We start from the raw sequence: 20,104 nt of genomic DNA, 5'->3' as shown, positions 1-20,104 counted from the left end.
ACCCATTTGTTCATCTTGCTGATGATGACTATTAACCCTGACAAGTCAAGCATGGAGTCCCCCTGGGTGTACAGCCATAATAATTTGGCCACGCTGTACATGCTCACTTTTGGTAAGATCATTTGTATGTAGCATGTTGGTTTTCTCTGCTGTATGGATACTCATTCATGCGTGTGAATCCCGGAGAGACAAAACAGCACTTCTGGCTTGAAGCATGTGCTTCAGATTCAGTGAACACTTAAGTCATGATTGTAGATGACAAAAAGGACAAACCTGTGATGACTTTGAGCATCTGAACAGCTGCGCATCACTTTGTTAGAGACCTTTGTGTAAGTCTGGATTTCAGCCTGTCATTAAGCAGGTTCAATCTAAACGCTGTAATGAGTCTGCAAATTAAATTTCTGCCCTTCAGGCAGGGTTGCACCGACATAATTCAATTTAATCTGAGAAGTGATAATCAAAGTCTACTTTACGCCTACATTTAAATGATGTAAACCAAGACTGACTGTTTAACCCCTAAAACATAAACCACACAAACAAAAAATCTGACAATGGGAGTTGGGCATTTTGGAGAAAACACAGTCATAAAAACAAATGAGTCCCAAATGTGTGTTTTGTTACCGTTTGGTCCTCTGGACAAATGTATGTTGCTGCCCCACTCCAAAGCATAATCATGAGCCTGTTCCTGTTTCCAATACAGATACTTAACAATGCCTTTTTTCTGCCATGATGTCAATATTATTGACAAAAATATCATAGACACACTGAACCTTACAATGATACCTTCATCTTATATTCATAACAAAGCTGAACTTTAACAGGAAATGTCAATTTGCTCAAAGTTACTTTTTAATTTCGGGATTTATTTTAGCTTAATATAATTTAGCTTTAATACTGATGTTACACAGGTCTTCCTTTGCAACTACAGGCATATTAATGAAATGATAAAATGCCAGCTTGCTAACATTGTTAACACCAGGGGTGGGATCACTGGGAAACTAGCGATACGATACTATCGCAATATTTTAGACACAATAGCAACGGTATCACAAAACAGGCGATTCTGTGACATGCATTGGACAATACTGTAAGATACTCAGTTATGATACATCAGTGTCTGTAATCGAAAAAGTCCCCTCGAAAAGGCAAAAATAAATTTCCAATAAGCAAGAATCAGTTGTGTTTTAATCTGCACAGCAACTGCTAACATGGACACGATACAACAGTTCCAGTTAATACACATGAAGGCAGGAAACAAATACGCCTCATATTAACTCAAATGTGCACCTGTGCAAATTAAGTTGAAAACCCAAATGTCGTATTGATAACGACTCACAAGAGGAGGCACGGTAATATACTGCGTTACTGATTGATAGAATACAACGGGTGGGGGGGGTTGTCGACCCAAAGTGCTCATTCTTTTGATCAACATCAAAACACAAATACAAACTTTCAATTCTTACTGTGCACAAAAAAAAAAAAAACATGGATATCAAAAACCAAACTGATTAGAGCGGAAGATGACATGAAAGGATGTCCACTGGATGGTTTTTCTGGCATTCATCTGTAAGCCGACCCTGAATCCTTTCAAATGACAAACCGTTCCATCAGATGGAATTAAAACTAATCAGGTAACTGATATTTGCTTAAGAGACATCTACACTCATTTATGTTTTTACTCACACATGTACCTCACTGGCACGCAAATCCAACTAGAAATAAAACTGTTATTTTTATGTTGGTGCAGGTTTTTCATGGTGTTGATAACACAGGATATTGCAGCGCAGGTTGGGGTGTGTCGTATCCACGTTGTGGGCAATAAGAAACCAGATCAGTATTAATAGAAAATCAAAAATAATCTCGCAGGCTGGATATAATTGTGCTACGGGCCTGATCTGGCCTGTGCACCTTCAGTTTGACATTTGTGGTCCCGAGCCTTGATCGGACGTATAAATTCTCATGGAATCGCTCAGTTGCATTTGTGGCATTTACTGCTATCTCTGTCGATCAAAGTAAAGCCAAACTTTTGATTGCGTCTGTTGGTGCTTTGAAACAATGTGATTGGGGACAGGCGAGACACACCAACAGGTCTCTGTAGATCTAACAGTAATGTTTCACTGCTGTGTTCATTGCTACTCTGCTCAGGAACATGATGAAATGAAAACCAACTGACCAGGATAGTACATCAAAACGGGAAGAAAGAAAGAAGAACTAGGATTCCCCTATGGATTGATTATCGTTTTTTCTGTGCTTGATGTGAAGGTACAGCATTTACAAATGGAGATGTCTCTTCTTATACTTTTATCTCTATGATGCGTGTTACTCGCCTGATTAACAGTCTGAAATTCAATCATTTATGTAACCCGTGGCACTGATAAGAAGCACCGTTAACGCAGCTTTTATCTGCCCGAAGAACCGCTACCCATCCCTAGAGTCAGCAGAGAAGCTCGAATTTTCTTTGGAGGGAAGTCTTCTGGCCGAGGTAATGGACCATTTTAGTTCAGTTTTGGAGGACAATAAAACAGCCAATGCCACCAGCAAGAGAAAAAAGACAACAGGTGGCTTCAGCAGGGAGAAACCGTTAACATATCAGCAGGAGTGAGCGAGGAGAAACAATTCCATCTCAAAACCTGTTGGAGGAAAATGAAAGCAAGGACATAAAACTAAACCATGTCGAGTCTCTTCGTCATCGGTCTTTGAAGAACTGTCATTTCCTTCCACACACCTGACAGATGCTGCTATGTGGAGAGTCAAACCGCCTCTACGGTCTGAAGCCGAAAAGTTCACCCAAGTTTCTAAAGCTAAACTGAGATTAAAAAGAGGTTTTCAATTTCACAGAGTCTTAGGCGGAGTTTCAAGTTCAGTGCGGCGGCATTTATCATTAAACCTCGATTTAATCAAGTTAAAGTTCATCCCTGATGGTGCAACCCGCCCTAATCAATAAAGACTTGACCGCTGTACTGCTCAAACCGAAGCCGCAGCTGCGCCACATATTGGTTATGGATCGAAGTTCAGGAGCTGGTGTGGGCCGCCTTCCTGCAGAGTTCGGCTCCGCTGTGCACTCATCTGTCTGACTGGATTAGGGGATCAAGAGCAGTATACAATTTTACAACTCTTTTATTCTCTTTCTCTCTGGCACCTCCTGGGGGTCGGGTGTCCCCAATCTGCCTTCCCCAGCCCCACTCGTTGATCCTCTGATCCACCCTTCTCCACCAGGAATCACTGCACAACTGTTATAACGCACTAGCACGGCCCAAAATCTTCTCCCTGCTGCCTCTGATGCAAGAAATAATCTGCGGCAACGGACAGCAGACAAAAGGCGCACACATACACAAACACAGCATAATGGAAATAGGCTATTTTCATCTAGAACTATTAGATTTTAAGCCGTCGTTTACGGAGCTGGAGAACACAAACACGTCTTTCTCCTTCCCTTCTCGCCCCCCCCGCATTTCCCTCGCTCCTCTTTGTCACTCTCCACTGTTCTTTCCCTCTTTCACTCTTATTTTCTCTTCTTTTCGCTCACTCACTTGCTCTCTCTGTTGTAATGTTGGGCCACTGTCTAATGTATGCTAAGCTGCTGCTGCCATGGTAACCTCGGTGCAGGATTTAGACCCAGTTCAGGACTGAGAGAGGGGAGGGGGTTGAATAGCCTTAACTGTAATCCAGCCAAAAAATGGGCCAATTCCCAACACACGTGTGCAAAAACACGGACAGATGCACACACACATACACACAAGTCCACACACACACCTCTAATCCAACAGTGGGAATAAACCAGGCTGCCCTGGCAATAAGGTAGAGGAGAAAAGAAGGGGTGTGTCACATAGTCAAAGCATGTGAGCAGCTATTGGCTCGCTGGCCGGATGACAAGGGAACAGTTGCGCATAAGGATGTAAATTTTAGTCGCCCATTATATTTCAGACCATACAGGTGCTAATTTATCCTCACCAGTCAGCATTTGAATAGGTGGCAACTGGAAACGGTACGGAAATTAACACCAAATTAGTCAACAAGCTTAATTTTCATCTTTGGGTTGTGTGTCTGTCAAAAAGGATCATGAGGAAGTGTGTGAGAGATCAGCGGTACCTGAACGGCGTGGGATGTCACTATGGAAATATACAGGAGATCAGTGAGATCTCAATTGAATCTGCTCGGCGCTGGGAGAAGGCTCAGTAGGGCTTTACTTGCACAGGGGAAAAAAAAAAAAAAAAGCCTCTAACAACTAAGATTAATGGGGGTTGGCTGTGTGTGCGTACACTGCATCAGTGTAGAGACAACAAGAGGCCGTGAGAACGTATTTGTGCTGAAACATCCCCCGTGATGGAGTGTGCTGTGTCTGCGCAACGCATGACTGTGTGCATGTCAGACACAAGCCCATATGTGCTTTGGTGTGTGTTTACGTGCAAGAGGGTGCGTGTGTGTTGACAGTACAGAGGCATGTGGGTGTGGGTGTCCAGCTGTAGCGATGACGTAACTCGCTGAAAGCTGATATACTTGGCCCATCAGCGGAGGCAATGGTTGTTGAAGCTGGGAGTGACTCGCTCTGTCTATAAGGGAAACCTGAATGAGGGTTTCCAGCGCTGACGCTCGGTGATGGCTCTTGCGGAGTTGCCATGGCTTGAGGGGGGGGAGGGGGAGGGGGGGTGTAGGGGGAATTAGGGGGTGTGGAGGTGGTGATTGTGCAAGCTCACCCTCTCGGCTCAGCTACAGCACTCAGGCACGTCTACCAATCCCTCCCCCTCCTCTCCTGCCTGCGCATACCCTGGTGTCATTTCTCCTTGAGGCATAGAGGAAGCCAAGTAACACCCCCCTACCACCATCAGCACACACACACACACAAACTCGAGTACACACACACACACACACACACACACACGTGCACACTCATACAAACTAGCACAGCCACAAACAGAAACCAGCTAGCACTTTCCTGACAGTCAAAACCTAAACACAGCATTTGCTTGAGCATACAGCAACTGTACTAATGACACAGCAAAAGAAACACACATACACATGTGTGTGAGTGTGTCCGAAGATATGCTTTATGCATGTGCACGCGCGCACACACACACACACACACACACACACACACACAAACCATGCCCCTACGCTGACTATAAACAAACCGGCACACTCAACAAACCAAAAGCTAAGGTGTGGTCTCTCTCTCTCACACACACACTCTCTCTCACTCCACACACACTCTTCCTCCCCTCTTCACTCTGATGTAAAACGTACGGGGCAGCCGGTTCCCGAGGCTGTGGGCCAGCCTGCTCCCGTGCTCTTACCTGTCTAAGATGTCATGGCTGGACGTGGCTGTGGCTCCCAGCAGTCCTAGTGCTGCACTCCCCACCGCTGCGGCAGCCCCGCTGCCTGCCTCCATGATACTGACTCACTGCAATGAGCAGCCTTCCAGAGAGGCAGAGAGGGAGGGAGGGGAGGAGGGGAGGAAGGAGGGAGGGAGGGAGGGAGGGGGGGAGGATGTGAAGAGGTAGAGCAAGAGGGAGAAAGACAAATGAGATAAGAGAAATCACATGTAGTAGAGAGAGGGAGGATGACAGGGAGGCAGAGGGAAAAAGCAGAGGGAGAGAGGAATGTGAGAAATAACGAGAGGAGATGTGGCTGTGAGGAGGATGTGTGTGCAGGGAGAGGGAAGACTGACATGGGAAAGAGACCGGGAAGGGGTGGAGGGGGGAGAAGAAAATCATTAATTGCATGTTTGTGTCTCACAGATCCCATAAGTCATGGCTATGTAACTTTGTGAAGCAGGATTTCACTGTGGTGTTAACATATGGGTTTTCTGGCACACGGAGCCAGTGTGAATCAACTGTCAACCACCAAACATCAGCTGTCCTGGGAGCCTGTGGTGACAGCACTCACGAGGATATCCATCACTGCTGTGGCGACTGAACCGTACATCATTCATCTTTCACTTGAACAGAACGTTTATAGATGATGATTTTGAGTACTTAATGTTTAGCCATCAAGTAAAAAAATAGCAAACTTCACAAGCTTCACAAAAGCTAAGACTTGCTTGTGTTTCTCCTTTTCATACAGTCATAGTCCCTGTCAGCTGTTTAATCCACTCTTTCATCCACACGCCCCACCCTTTTTCACTGTTTTGTCTTTGGATTCCTGGGATCTTGGACTCCATATCAAAGATGCTAGCCAGCACGGATACTCCCAAACCAAACAAACAAGCATGGACAAAACTGAGCCCCAACTCACTGTCCATGTGATAAAATTTATTTTAAAGAGGAAAAAAATGGCTCACAGAGGCTTTGCCATGCACTGCACCAAAAGCAGAAAGACAAAAGCAGCGTGATGATGGTCCATGTGCTGCCTAGAAATACACTGTGAATATCAGCGCTCATGATGTAGAGCTCACTGGAACCTGAACAGCAGACAAACAGCTGCGCTGTACATGTTTACGTTAAACTGTGACCAAAACAAAAGCAATGCTCTATTGTGCTTCAAAACTATTTTGCATTTATTTTCTGGAAAATAACACTGGTGGAAGTAATATTGAGCTAGCCAAGCCATTTCTGTGTAGACACATGCCATATTTAGCCCTTTTTTGAGAAATGTACAATGTATACAATGACACAGCTCAGGCTGAAGAGCTGAATGAGTTGGTAGCATCAAATACCTGCCCCTGATATTAGTCTGACCCTTACAGAATAATACAGGCAGAAAATTTGTATTTTCACAGCATAATGCTGCCTAAATTAATTAACTCTCCCTAATTTTTGTCATTGTTGGCATGCGGCCATGGTTTAAGTGTGATAATGCACTCTGAGGTGTCACGATATGGGGAGTTAATGGACTTGGTGGAGGAAAACACCACAGCGAGAGGCAGAGTGGCATTCGCCTCGACCAAGTCCAAGAGGCAGTCTTCACTCCAACCTCGTCCATTAAATCCTTAAATTGGGGCACCTTGTGGTGCATTATCGCTTACTTAGTGCTTCACAAAGAGACATGCAAAAAAAATCAAGAGCAAAACCAACAGAAGCAAGGCAAGAAACACAATTATTAAGGCAAAAGAAATTAATAAAACATCAACCGAGCTAATAGTGGTGCTAACCACTTTACCCTCCAAAATTGACAAAAAGTTCATAGATAGGGAAAACATCATGCAAAATTAACAATTTACATCAGTAGGTTGAGAGTAATCTGATGGCTAATGCTTTGTAGGAAACATATTATCTAGATTGCAAAGAGATCAAAGACCAGAGATTATGCAGAGCTGGGAAACACATAGCTCTCAGATTTTACTAACAATCAAATTAGTGGTTAGGGACACGGAGTGAACCAACTGGTAATCTTGTCAGCTGCAGAATCCATTCAAATATTTTCACATAAACCTTGATGCTACAGTCAAACACCATCGATATAAAATGATCATTCCATTTCCTGGCTTTGGTATTCAGTTCTTTGCTAGCATGGTCTTCATTTCAGTGGCATAGGCCTAACAAAGATCACTTCAGGACAATAATAATAAACATGAGATTCTCATGTAAAGAAAATGCCACTACACCACTAAATTAATTAAACCTTACAATGCCCTGGCAACTTAAAGGTTTCATGGTCCCAGAATAGCTATTAGTCAGCAAATTAATTATATGTTAGTGAACGTTACAGTCCCTGACTTTACCAACGCCGTCAAAATGAATTAGTTAATTGCCAAGTGTGTTAAAGGTAGCTTGCAAAAGTTAACCATTTCGCTGTCACCAAAACAAACATCACTAACAGGTCATAGGCTGTCTGGTGCCAATCTCAGTCACCAGTGGCATTATTATGTGGGGTGGCAGAATATGATGCCATCAACCATGCGATCGCCATGTAACCCTTCATTTAGTGCAGAAAACCCTCCTGCCAAGAACGTGCTGAGAGTACGACAAGGCAAAGTGTGATATCTGCCTCCCTTTGGTCTGACACGTAAAGTAGCTCAGAATTAAGTGCTCAATTTCAGAAATGTGTGTTTGCAGTGTATATTAAATGTAAAAGGACAGGCTTCCAGCTGAGCGTGCACTCTCAACTGTAACCCTCCCATGCAGTGGTATATAACAATTATGGGTATTTTCAGCCACAGAACTAGTTAGCACCCTTTCTTGTTAATTCTAGCTCTTGTTTTTATTTGTTTGTGCACTTCTTTGAGGAAAACGGTACACGTTAATATCCGTTCTATCAAACTCAGCACCCTTGAGTACATTCTTCACTGTGATTATGGCAACTTCAGGGCTGTCAACAGCACTAAGCTGTGCCTCCTACCTACCGCATCATCACTCTAACCATAATCACAGTAAAGAACGCCCTCTCGGGTATTATTGCTGTAACACGACGCACCGCATGACAACCTCCCAATGAAATCCAAATGTGGCGTTGTCAACAGACGAAAATAGATGACAGGAACACAACGGGAATGACCCAATAAAAACAGGGAAGGAAAGAAAAGCCCATACAGCCTGTTTTCTGTGACAGTCAACGGCTATGCACTGTAATCCCAGGAGGCCGATTCCAAGAGAAGAGATGTGGAAGGGTGGGAGGGGTGGGAGGTGTCAGGAGGAGAAAGCGTGGGAGGAGAGGATCCTCACAGGCCACAGGAAAAGCATCTGGTTCTAAATCAAAGGGAGAGTGGCCAGTGTTTTCACATTTCAATCACAAATGCATCACACATAATATAGAATACTGTATCCATATTTAAAACTGAAGAGTGTAATAGATATATTAGGTATAATAACTAACAGATGGTTTAAATACAAGAAGTCCATTGACAGACTGTAGTTCTCTCTAAATTGCTGAGATTCAGTTTGAGTTTTCTTTTTCCATTTGTAGCGATTTGTGGTTCATTGTTCTAAAAACAAGGCAACATGCATGACGCAGTTCCCCTCTGGGCCATTTACTAAAAAAAAACAAGTCACCTTGTTTTGACCTGAGACTGTAGTGCCACTCCCTTGGGTGAATCAGTGTAATACGGCAAATACTCATTTCCCAAGTTTCAGAAAAATCCAATCAATGGTATCATGACATATGGACACACAAAATGAATGAACAAAGTTGCAGCCGTCTTGGGCAAATCAATGTAAAATAAAAAATGTTTGCAATTCAGCAGCAGGATGTATTGTCCCACCAAGTCCAAAGTTGACTCAGTGGTAAACCTGTTGGCCATGTATTTGCTACTTTGATTAAACTCTTCAACCACATTTATTTTTAAAGCAAAATTTAACTTTGGTAGCGTTCTGGGATGTCACCTTATTGTGCGAGTTTTTTTGCCACGCTATAGAAGTGACTAGAAAGACACAAACATGTGATTTTGGATTAGAGACCCAGGGGAGCACAGAGCAGCTAATGAGGATATTCCACCACGACGTGGACTCGCAACACCCAGGTAACTATCCACCTTGTTTTGTGAAATGTGAAAGCAAACAGTTGGTCAAATGGCTGTTTTTCTCCCTGATGACTACACTGACTAGTTTATCTGACAATGTTGTGGGAGCACTTGCAAAAAATCAATTGGTTGTTGTGTTTTCTGATGCGGTGAAAAGTAAGTTAGCTAACCAATGATTGGAACAAAAAACATCAAGTGGCTAGGTCCATAATTCTGTTAAAAATATGGTGAATGCAACTAAACACTCTATCAAAGTTCAATTTTGCCTTAATGTAGCAATCAGATGCAATCACATAGACGTATCAAAAGTTGATACATATTTTAAATTAAAAAAAAAAAATGCAATGACATAGAAATGGCAAGACATCTCGGCTGCCTGGACTTTTGAAAGACACCATTACCAAGTTTTGTAAGTATATGCGACTCTAAATTTTTGCTAAATTTTACATAGCTCAAATTGGCCCATAAAAAAAAATCTGCAGTGTCACTGATGAGCTCAACCCCATGGTGCTCATGCCATGACCGCGGTGCTGCGGTGATGCGGTAACAGTCACAGCCTTGCCTGAATCATCCATGACTCCGTGTCACACAACGAGCACCTGTGTTCAGTCAGTTCCTCGTAAATGTGTGTGCGTGTGGGTGCTTGCTTTTGTAGGTGTAGGTGTGCCAGCTCATGTGTGTTTTGTGCTCGTGTGTGTATAAGAAAAACAAAAGTGTGCGCAACGGTTAAAAGAGGAAGTGAGTTTGTGTATGCCAAGCATGCAGGCAGGCAGGCAGGCAGGCAGGGCAAAGCAGGCTGAGCTTTCCACAAATACCTGATGCAGCAGAAAACCCATAAAATGGCCGACCTTGGGAGAGGACAGTGCCTCAGCTCCAGCGAGATTAAAAACCCAGACTGAATAGTCCCTATATACACAAGAAACATAATTCATTCCCATGAGGACCGCAGTATTAGTGAGAACTAAATTGCTCTGATCAAAATTAAAGACAGCTGGTTACCGGGATCTTTGAGTCAGGAAACTTTGGCCGACTGTACAGTGTGAATAAAAGTGAGTTAGAAATACATTTGGTCCACAAGCAAAAAGGAATAAACCCAGCTTTTGAAATGTATGTTGTGTGATGCCATGTTCTGTAACAGTTACCATCATGGTGTACTATGGAGCAAACAATACCACTTTTAGATGGCACAGGATTTAATGCGAACGAATCCTGTGTTAGCACAAACTGTACAGAAACTGGCATAAAACACACTAAACAAAAAGGTAGATTACGATGAAAGTTACCAAACTTCTAACAGTATCCACCTCAGAGATGATCTGCCATAAAGATTATGCATTCCTTCAAAACCCTGGGAAAATGGGTCTGAATAGCCTTTACTTTCCCCAAAGTGTGACGGCTGAGACAGCTGAGTGTGAAAGAAGATCCACAAACTCAAGACGAGACTTGGAAGACCAGAGAGGCCCTTTTTTTGATAGACAGTGTTTTGGAAAGGTATCTTAAATGCTTCCGAAGTCTAGGTATATTCATCTGCCAGGCTGAATCTAACTAAGGGGAACGCCTCGACGGTTGAGCTGTCACTGGCGTCCATTTCCAATTTTCAAGCTGGAAACAAACACCGCACCTTGTTCAGAAAATGTGACTTATTTCTTCTAAATGCTCCACCGACATCTGTGTCTGTTGAAAATACGTGAGGCGAAACTGACCACGCAGCTGCAGAATCTCGATTTGTACAACGGGTAGTTAAACGTTTCTTGAGGAATTGTTTCAGGAGTTATGAGTGGCATGCTGTCTCTGAAAATGTGCTGCTTTGCTACCAGATTGCTGTTAATATAGAAAATAAATGTGAAGCATGGAAATGACGATCCTCACCTGGCTTGGTTGAGGTGGAACAGTGCAAACATACAAACCTGATGAAAACAGGGCAGGACAACCAGAGGATGACAAATCTGAGATGTACACCACCGCCACTGCAAAATCTACTGAATGTGCGTAAACTGATAATATATTTACAATTAGCTATTTAGCTTACATTACATAGCCAGAGTTGCTTATTTGTTTGGGTAAAGTTAGTTATTATTTTAGATGGTAAAGCATAGGGTAATATTGCAGTCCATTTAGGGCTGTAGTCTGTTAGTCGACTGGTCGATTTATTGGTCGATACGTTCTTGGTCGACCAAAATTTGATTGGTCGATTATTTGCCGTGTTAATTTTATCAGGAGTAAAGTACTAAGTGCTAATGGGGGTGTTTTCAGAACAAACGGTTTCACAGGTAACAGTCTGTCTTCAGAACACCCCCCTTGTTTTCACAGTTTTGGATTAGCCCAACCCACTGGCAGAGACAGATCGGTAGGCCCGTATGTCCTGAACTGAATAAAAAATTAGGCCTGGTTTTCCGAATATTTGCTTAATTAAGAACGTTTAATGAACATTTAGTCCTCTACCATGTCAAAGACGTCGTCAGTGTGGCAGCATTTTACCAAAATAGATGTAAAAAAAGTCAAATGCAAACTTTGCAAACAACAGTTTGCGTATCACAGCTCAATGACCAACATGGCATATCACCTAAACACACTAAGCTAACATATCTGCGTTAGGTTGCTCCGTCAGTTTTGAGTATAAACATATCAGAATTGGCATATTTCAAAGTTTTAGTCTAATAATCGTTTTATAACTGCAGGCGCCCACACCCGCGACAACGGAAGCTTGACATAGTACTATTTATCACTATCACTATTTATCACTATTTATGATATTGTGTAGATGCGCGTGATGCAACGCTGTCAGAGCTGACCGACTCGAGTGTGTCATTCAGTGCAAAATACCGAGGTCAGAAACAATTCAATATACTGCAAATACTAGTTGTTTATGTTTATTTATAATTCATTTAGGCAGACAAGGGTACCAGGTAGGCTACTGCCCAGTTAATTAATCTAAAAATAGTAACTTTTCTTTGGTTGACTACAGCCCTACAATCCAGTGAGGCAACTGGTTAACTGCATCTGGCAAGAATGATCACAGAAACGGCTAAACTGGCCACGCAGTCAGAAGCTGGGAGCACGTGAAGAGAAATAGGTGGTTACTGATTTCAATGCATAATGAATGAGGAGAATTTGAGTAAACCCATTGGTAAGAGTAAACCCGCCCACTGAAAACCTGAGATGAAGGTTCCAGAAAAAGTCATCCAATTACATTACCAGGTATTTTATTTTCCTACTCATTTGAATATTGCTTCTATTTCAATCCTAGCTAGTCTTTCCTCAATCCAAGTTTTTTTTCTTTTCTTTTTTTTTGGAGGGAAGGTGTAATTTTTCCCAGCTGAAGAGGTGAATACCTGCCTCCAACATCTTCACACCCAAAGATGTCTGATGCTCACAGCACTTCCCCTAAACAGCAGTGTCCTTCCACTTGGTGCAAAGATTGCAGAAAATATATACCGATATGTAAATCAGCGTATGTTGGCATTTGGCAACTTGTAGCAGCTTTCTGAGTCGTCAACAACAGCAGCCACTTCCCTTGGAAAAGAGTCGGTAACACTGTCTGGCGCTGTGTGCGACTGGCTGCCAAGCACAAATGTCAGCAGTATATGGAGTATACAGAGTAGTAATTTGTAAAGCTTGTACTGTTGAAATATCAAGAGGGGGCAATTCACCAAGGAGCTTCTCTCCACTACGAACTTAAATTTCCCAGCCGAAAGCACGACACCCCGATCAGACTTCACCAAAACGAGTCAGAAGGGGAAAAAAAAAAAAAAAAACCTGTCTCACTCCCAAGAGTCTCAATCTGTGAGCGCGGTCTTTGAGAATGCAAAGAGAGCTGGCTGTGACATTGTCAGCGCAAAAGGCACTGCTGAAAATAATTATTTAATTCATCATCTTGGATTTTGTAGGTTTGTAGAGCACAGCCCCGGCACACCATCCCTGGTAGACAATATATTTGCAGATTTGTGTCTGGAAGAAACGTCTTATGTTGTTACAAGACATGCTGACATGCTCCTGGCCACAGACATCCACCTACATATGGGACTATATATAGGTGGATGCATATGTTTTGCTGTGCATAAAGGAGTCTACAAACAGACTCACTTATATACACACACACACAAGCAATCTGTAGCAAAATGTATTTATTTTATGCAATCAAATAATTTATAAAATGAATAAATGGAATTCAAAATGTTTTATCTGGCACTATTACTGGCAAAGAATTTTGATTTTGGTGCATCACCACCTCAATGTATGTTTGAGGAGCACCCACAGGGTTTCCGAAGAAAAATTTCATGTTAAGCACACAACCTTCAGATGTGTTCATTAACATTTAATCAGCAGCCCTCCCTGCCTCGAGGATTCATCATTAGGAGAAGGAATAAATATATTTTCACAGCTAGTTATGATTAGTGAAATTGGTAGCTAGTTAAACTAAACTGAACAACACACTCCTCTCTTTGGTTCATTTAGCCTAATTTACAAATATTTCAGAATTGCTCCAGTTCGTGTTTGCACTCGTGGCATTAGGATTCAAGGGAGCACAGGCATTACAGTGTGTAGCCTTAGATCAATAAATTCCAGGGAGAAAGTGAGTTTTAGATGCAGAAAAGTTCAGGACTACATATTAGAAAACAGTCTTTGACAGAGATGAAGATAATACATGAAAAAAAGCTGACTTATGTCTGTTCCATCATACCGATTTTCTATTTTCAGACTAGTCCTTAAAGCCTGTGCTGGTATACCTGTCATTTCGCCAGTGAAATCAGTCAGACCTTCCAACTCTGTCATGTACACAGGATCTTCTGCCATTCATTATGTTGAAAGCCAGTTCATAAAGTCACACTTCTGACACAAATATAAAGTACGGCAAAGGTTTCCTCCTGCTCTCAGTGTCTTACTTGGACAACTGATATCAAAAGCATTAGAAAATAAACTACGCAGAGGTGGAAACGTTGGATTCAGCAAATGCTGAGGGTGGACCATTCATAGGCCACGTCTATTCATTTGCGTTTAAAAACGCAAGGTTACGTTCTATTAAAGCAAAAATAATTTCACTCTGGAAAAAAGAAAGAATGGATCCAGATGAGCCATCAAACTTAGTTCATTTAGACCCCCAATGCTCCTTGCTAGCAATTTTGGTTTTTAAAATCCTTGATTATTTTCAGAAACAACTTTGAAATTAATTACCTTTTAAAGCAGCATGGAATTGTCCTTGGTGCCTAATCTGATATGTCCTGCACACACACTCCAACGTAACTATGCTGCTTGAGTCAGACCTGACATTTACATTATGATACCCACTCTTTGTCATTTAATGAGACTGGAATCACACTCACATTTCTCTAAATGAGTCAAACCCCACTCCACGTGCCCTCTTCACATTTGCAGCCCACCTGAGCCCCCCTGTTATCACTCTGAAATTGGCAATGTGTGAGTTTATGGGTGAGGATTTCTGGCTGCAACATATAGAGAAATGTCCTTGTTTGCTGAAGGTTGCAGGGTCCTCATATTCCCAATTGAAAATGGAGTGCCAAAGACAGTTGGCAACAATCACGTGGATTTTTTTGCAGCCTCCATATCTATGTAAACAGTGGGCTAATTAGTGTACTTGGAGTCTCACTCGCTGGCATCTTATCCATCCTGCATCTACTCTTTATTCCCCACTCAAGCATTGTCATTGAGCGGTGCAGCAGTAGGCAGCAAGTTGGCTGTCTGATCAGACAGAGACCGTCCTGAAATTTCAGATGTCCTCATGCCAAAAGTCACGAGTTCAGTCCCTGCAAAAGCAACCCGTCCTGTCAAATGTCGCTGCGTGAAACAAAGAACCTCTACCTGCTCCAGAAGTGCACGTCTCTCTCTGGACAAGAGCATCACACAGAGTACCTTAAATGTAAAACTTTGCACGTGTCGCTGTGAGTAAAACCAACGTCTGCCTTTGGGCATCAGAATCATTTGAGACTAGATAAAACAGATCATATCTGACCAGCACATCATTTATGGAAGTCTTCAAGAGTAGTACAAATCCAAGGTTGGTGGTGTTTCCAGGGAAAGGATATATCAGCTAACTCAAGTGGTCAAAAGTAGTGAAGTCAGTCAAATCAGGAGGTGAACTAGACAATGCAAACATGTTGATATAATGTAGGCAATGCACCAACCCTGGCCACAATGCAGGCCTTCTCCACAAACACAGCCCACAGGGACACAGCTCAGTTGTGTGACAATCAAAGCTGACATCTGGCTGGAGCAAATCCTAAACCACACAAGCAGCCCGCATTTCACCAAATGTCACTCTGGTGCATTTCAGCATTGCAAAGCTAAAGTGTAAATGAGAGCAGGATGGCGAGGGTAGAGGATGCAGATGCCCCTGCACTCAAAAGACCTCATTTTCAATATTCCTCTGTGATCAAACTCAATCAACATGAAGTGAGCTTTTCATTTGCTTGGCGAAATCAGAAGTGGAAAAAAAAAAACAATTAATGCAGATGGCATTTTTACATAATAGTTGAGGGGGTCGGAAGACGGCAGTATACTAGAAACAAAACCAAATTTGGCGCGTGCAGATAGGCGAAATGGATGGTTTGAAACCAAAACAAAGTGTGTGTTGGCCTCAATCGCTGTGGTCCACACGCGCTTTCCAGCCAAAATACTTGAAATTTTCACACAGCTTTGTTACACACCATCACCACCCATCAGTCAACAATGTCTTATGATTGGTTGTAGTTATTATTATTTTTTTTTTTTTTCATATACCCTTTGGGTTATACGTTGCCAGCTTGTTTCCTTTATTTATATCACATTGCCCTTTTCTTTGATCATGTCCAAAATGAATCAGTTTGAGGTTAGACTTGCTGAAATTGGGAGAGGATATGTTGGATGACACAAGACAGGATCATAAAGGCAATGAGATGACAAAAGTGATGATAATTAGCCCTACAATTTACATTATTAACCCTACAACACGGTGCAGCGAGTACACAGTATACGGACAATTGCTCAGAGCGCTGACAGCAGTTCAATTTCGCACAAGACTTTGTCGATTTCGCTTCCAGTACACTGCCATCTTAAATGAGTGGGCAGAGGAAGTTATCACCCTCTGGTCAATTATGTGTGACTCCCAGAGAGACTCGAGCAAAGAGGCTCCCATCCAAAAATCATTCACAACACAATATTCTGGAAGGTGAGAGGCTGGGAAGCCTCTGAATGCAATCTTAAGTAGTCTCATGTGACAATACTTCTGAAAACGTGACCTCACAAATTTTCTTAAGGAAAGCGAAAGGGCTACATTCCTGCCCGAACCAGGATTCAGTGAATAGATCAGCAGTTGAAAGCCATGATAGGATGGGCTGATCCTTCATCGCTGGTCCTTCTCCCAGCCATCGCCCCCGATCTTAGTTGTACAAGCCTGTTTAATGCACTGGCATGTGGTCGGGTCTCAGGAGATCAAGCAGAGGATTTGACGAACTAGACTACATTTGGGTTAGCATCAGGAAAGCTAATCTCACAGGCAGCAAAACATACAAGGCTGCCAGCCAAAGACAGAGCAAAACCACTCTACCGTTGACACTTCAGCATTGTTGAATGGAACGGAGCCTGATCTCAATTTGCTTTGTCTGGTGATCCATTTCGCCCGATTGAAAAGGAAAGGGATACAATGGCAGTCCTGCAGTAAAAAAAAAAAAAATGCCTTGAAAGAGAGCCAACAAACAAACTAGTATGTGTGTGGGCTGTTTTCACCCGAACCATGCCAAATATTTCGATTTCAGAAGTGAATTTGGGAAGTCAGGCATGTGCCACTGACCACAAAGCAAGAGGCAGAATCTTAAAGAGACGCTTTGCTTGCATGAGGAAACCAATAAAAAGGCCGCACTGCATCGGTGTGGAATTTGATCCGTCAGTCGATGCGAGTCTGCTCTGTTGTCATACATGGCTGGGACTTTTGTTGTTGACTGGCTGGAGACCTTCAGTGACATCAAACACCATTAAGGGGTTAGGTGTTGGCCCTGCAGAGGCTGACCTCATCTGAGGGATGGTTACATGACTACTGGACATCACATGAGTTACACAAGCCTGCTGATATGCAAGGCCTCCGTGTGAATCATGACTGGGCGTGGGTGCCAATGGAAATTTTTCACTGCCGATTCCAGTTCTGATACTGTGAATTATGTACAGATTTTAAAATACTTCTTTCAACGCTTTCCTCGGGAGTACAACAGTACACATCTTTGTCTTTGAACCGCATCATAAAATTTTCTGTGCGCACCAGCCGCGCTCTTCCCACTTTCCCACAGCCAGGCTATATGCTGTTCTCTTTCTCTTTGTGTAGAGAATATCAAATTTCACTGCAATAGCTGCTGGTTTAATCTTACTTTGTTTATTGCCAAACACACACAACTCACAAAACATGATGCAACACCTCTTCCCCCCCCCCCCAAAACGTGAAGAGTCTGCTGGTGAATTCAGCAAAATGTACTCAACACTGCAGACTCAACATAACAGCACTTCATGTCATTTAAAATATCAACGTGGGCGACAGGTTGAATCCATTATCAAAACTGATGTGCTACATGATGACACTGCACACAGATCCATGTGCAAACATACAAACAAACTTATACACAGCAAGCTTTTAGCATTTAATCTCAGGGTTGAATTAAGACCCTAATCCAGGCATGGCTACCATGTGAACACAATCTGACACTGCCTGGTTAACTAACTTGTGCGTAAATGGGATTAAATGGTATATAATATTGTACAAATGAACATAGAGATTAGGAAAACAGTATTATCAGAATAACTTTGAAATGTTGGAGAGGTTTAAAGCCACTGACCCAGTGTTTTCCTCTCTCTTGCCTGTGGGTAGACACATTTCTAAAGTGTTTAAAACATTAAAACAGTTGTTGGTCCACTAAAATAAGATCCACTTAAGTGCTGAAAAAAAACCAACAAAAAAACGCATGCTGTCATTGCAGATTCTGGGTTTAACAAAATGAAAACAAGATAACATTCATCTACCAACCTTGGTCATAATGCGGATGCCAACAGGGGAGAGCAATCAAATATTCATATCTTGAAATTCACTGTGAGAAGACTGTATTGATATAAAGACATGCTGCCATTTACACCATGAATGTCACTAAAATAAAACATGACCTTGAAAATAATATGCTATCGACATGCTGTAGTTTGCTATTGGGATATTTAGGGTTGAAGCTAAACTCATGTCAGCACACGCACAGCACAAATAGTGCAATAGCTGGTTTCCTTGTGCATCATCTTGACATGTTCGTTGGGGTTTGCAAAAATCAGCTTTGGCCACAAATTATAACACCATGTGAACAGACGACTAAGTTATTTAGAAAACCAGGTAATTGTTGCGAGCTCAACCAAGTGGAAGAGCAAAAACACCAGAGCTGATTTTAGTGGCAGTTTTAATTAGTCAGCCACATTTATCATTCTACATCCACTCATTAGATTTACTGGAAACCATTATTTTAATTGCAATGTCTACTTGGCAACAGCCATTCAGTATAATCACTTAGTAGTCCAAAAACAAAGCACATAGGCCATTGACAGAGAAGATGCAATTTCATTGAGGCCGGTGGTTCAAATTTGTTCTCTTTATGGCCTCTGCAGCGTATCCATGCAATGTCTTGGCAACTTTGTACGAATGACTCTGCGTGAACAAAAAGACAGGAGATGGGATAGAGCGACACCCTGCCCTCTTGTCCCTAGCACAGCACACTGGCTCACTGTGACAAATACAAATCAATATGTGATTTACAAGGGATCTTCAGACATAAATCTGTTGGATAGCTGTTCTAAAATTGCTGGCAAGATCAGCTGCAACTGATTCCGTGTCTCAATGTGACATCACTCTTGTCAATTACCATTGAGAGCGTTTACAACTACAGAAAGACAAGCTAGTGCAAACCCATGGCTCGCTGATTGGATGCTTCCCTGCATGTCTTGTCTTCATTACCTTGCCTCTTGCTCAGATTAATGAGGGAAAGATAGCTTGCCGATGCCAATCGCTGTCAGCAGAAGTGCAGCACTAATGCTATATGCCAGCTCAACAAGCTGGAGAAAAGACACCTGTTCCATGCTAAATGAATCCCTCCTCCCAAAACCAATGACACTGGGAAGACACCAATTTAGGCATGCCTCTGCTCCGAGATCCGTGCCATGTCATCCTTTTTAATGAGTCACAAGTGAAAGTGAAGTGACGCTAAGTAAGTAGGCCAGCAGCCATCATGAAGCTACATGTTAAGGAGGGGACATCCATATTCATGAGGGGAGATGAATGTTTTCTGAAGTGTGCATTTTCTAGGCATACACTCATGGCGTTCTCGTGTCCCTAGGATACAGAAAATAGTGTGTTGATGGTGCGAGATACTGGAAGGCATTTCTCTGTGGTGAGCCAAATATTAGAGACGTTTGCAGATTTATTTTTTCTCTGTCTGGCAATCACATGCTTGCGAACAAAGCAAAGACCCCAGAAATGATTCTGATATTTATTAGCAGTAAGAGGGTCCTTTACTACTGCATCAGGACATTTCTGTGAGTGGAAAAGATGTTTATAACAAACGGTTATTACCTTCACCCCCACGCTCCCAGCTGGATGAGGGCTTGTTTCAGTCCAATTTGTCCCATCTGTTTGTTTGTTAGCAGGATATCACTAAAGGTTATGAACAGATTTGCATGAAATTTTGTGGAAAGGTTGGTCATGGG

The 20,104-nt window shown here is 42.5% G+C and overlaps 1 protein-coding gene across 4 annotated transcripts in view; it reads right to left on the bottom strand.

The window, feature by feature from the left end:
* The window catches only part of arhgap32b (Rho GTPase activating protein 32b), a 127,610-nt gene that overhangs the window by 88,755 nt on the left and 18,751 nt on the right, over nt 1-20,104 (bottom strand). For 2 of the 4 annotated variants that reach the window (XM_030068578.1, XM_030068580.1), the window contains exon 2: nt 5,292-5,660. The exons of 1 other annotated variant lie outside the window; for it this stretch is intronic. In XM_030068578.1, coding sequence (XP_029924438.1) covers nt 5,292-5,386 — 95 coding nt within the window. In that variant the 5' untranslated portion in view covers nt 5,387-5,660. The remainder of the gene's footprint in view (nt 1-5,291; nt 5,661-20,104) is intronic. One more of the 4 variants, XM_030068579.1, reaches the window with a different exon arrangement.

The sequence above is a fragment of the Myripristis murdjan genome, chromosome 14 (genome assembly GCF_902150065.1).
Source record: "Myripristis murdjan chromosome 14, fMyrMur1.1, whole genome shotgun sequence".
Taxonomy (NCBI): Eukaryota; Metazoa; Chordata; class Actinopteri; order Holocentriformes; family Holocentridae; genus Myripristis; species Myripristis murdjan.
The sequence above is the reverse complement of the archived record's forward strand: the minus strand, read 5'-3'. Positions and strand labels throughout refer to the sequence as shown.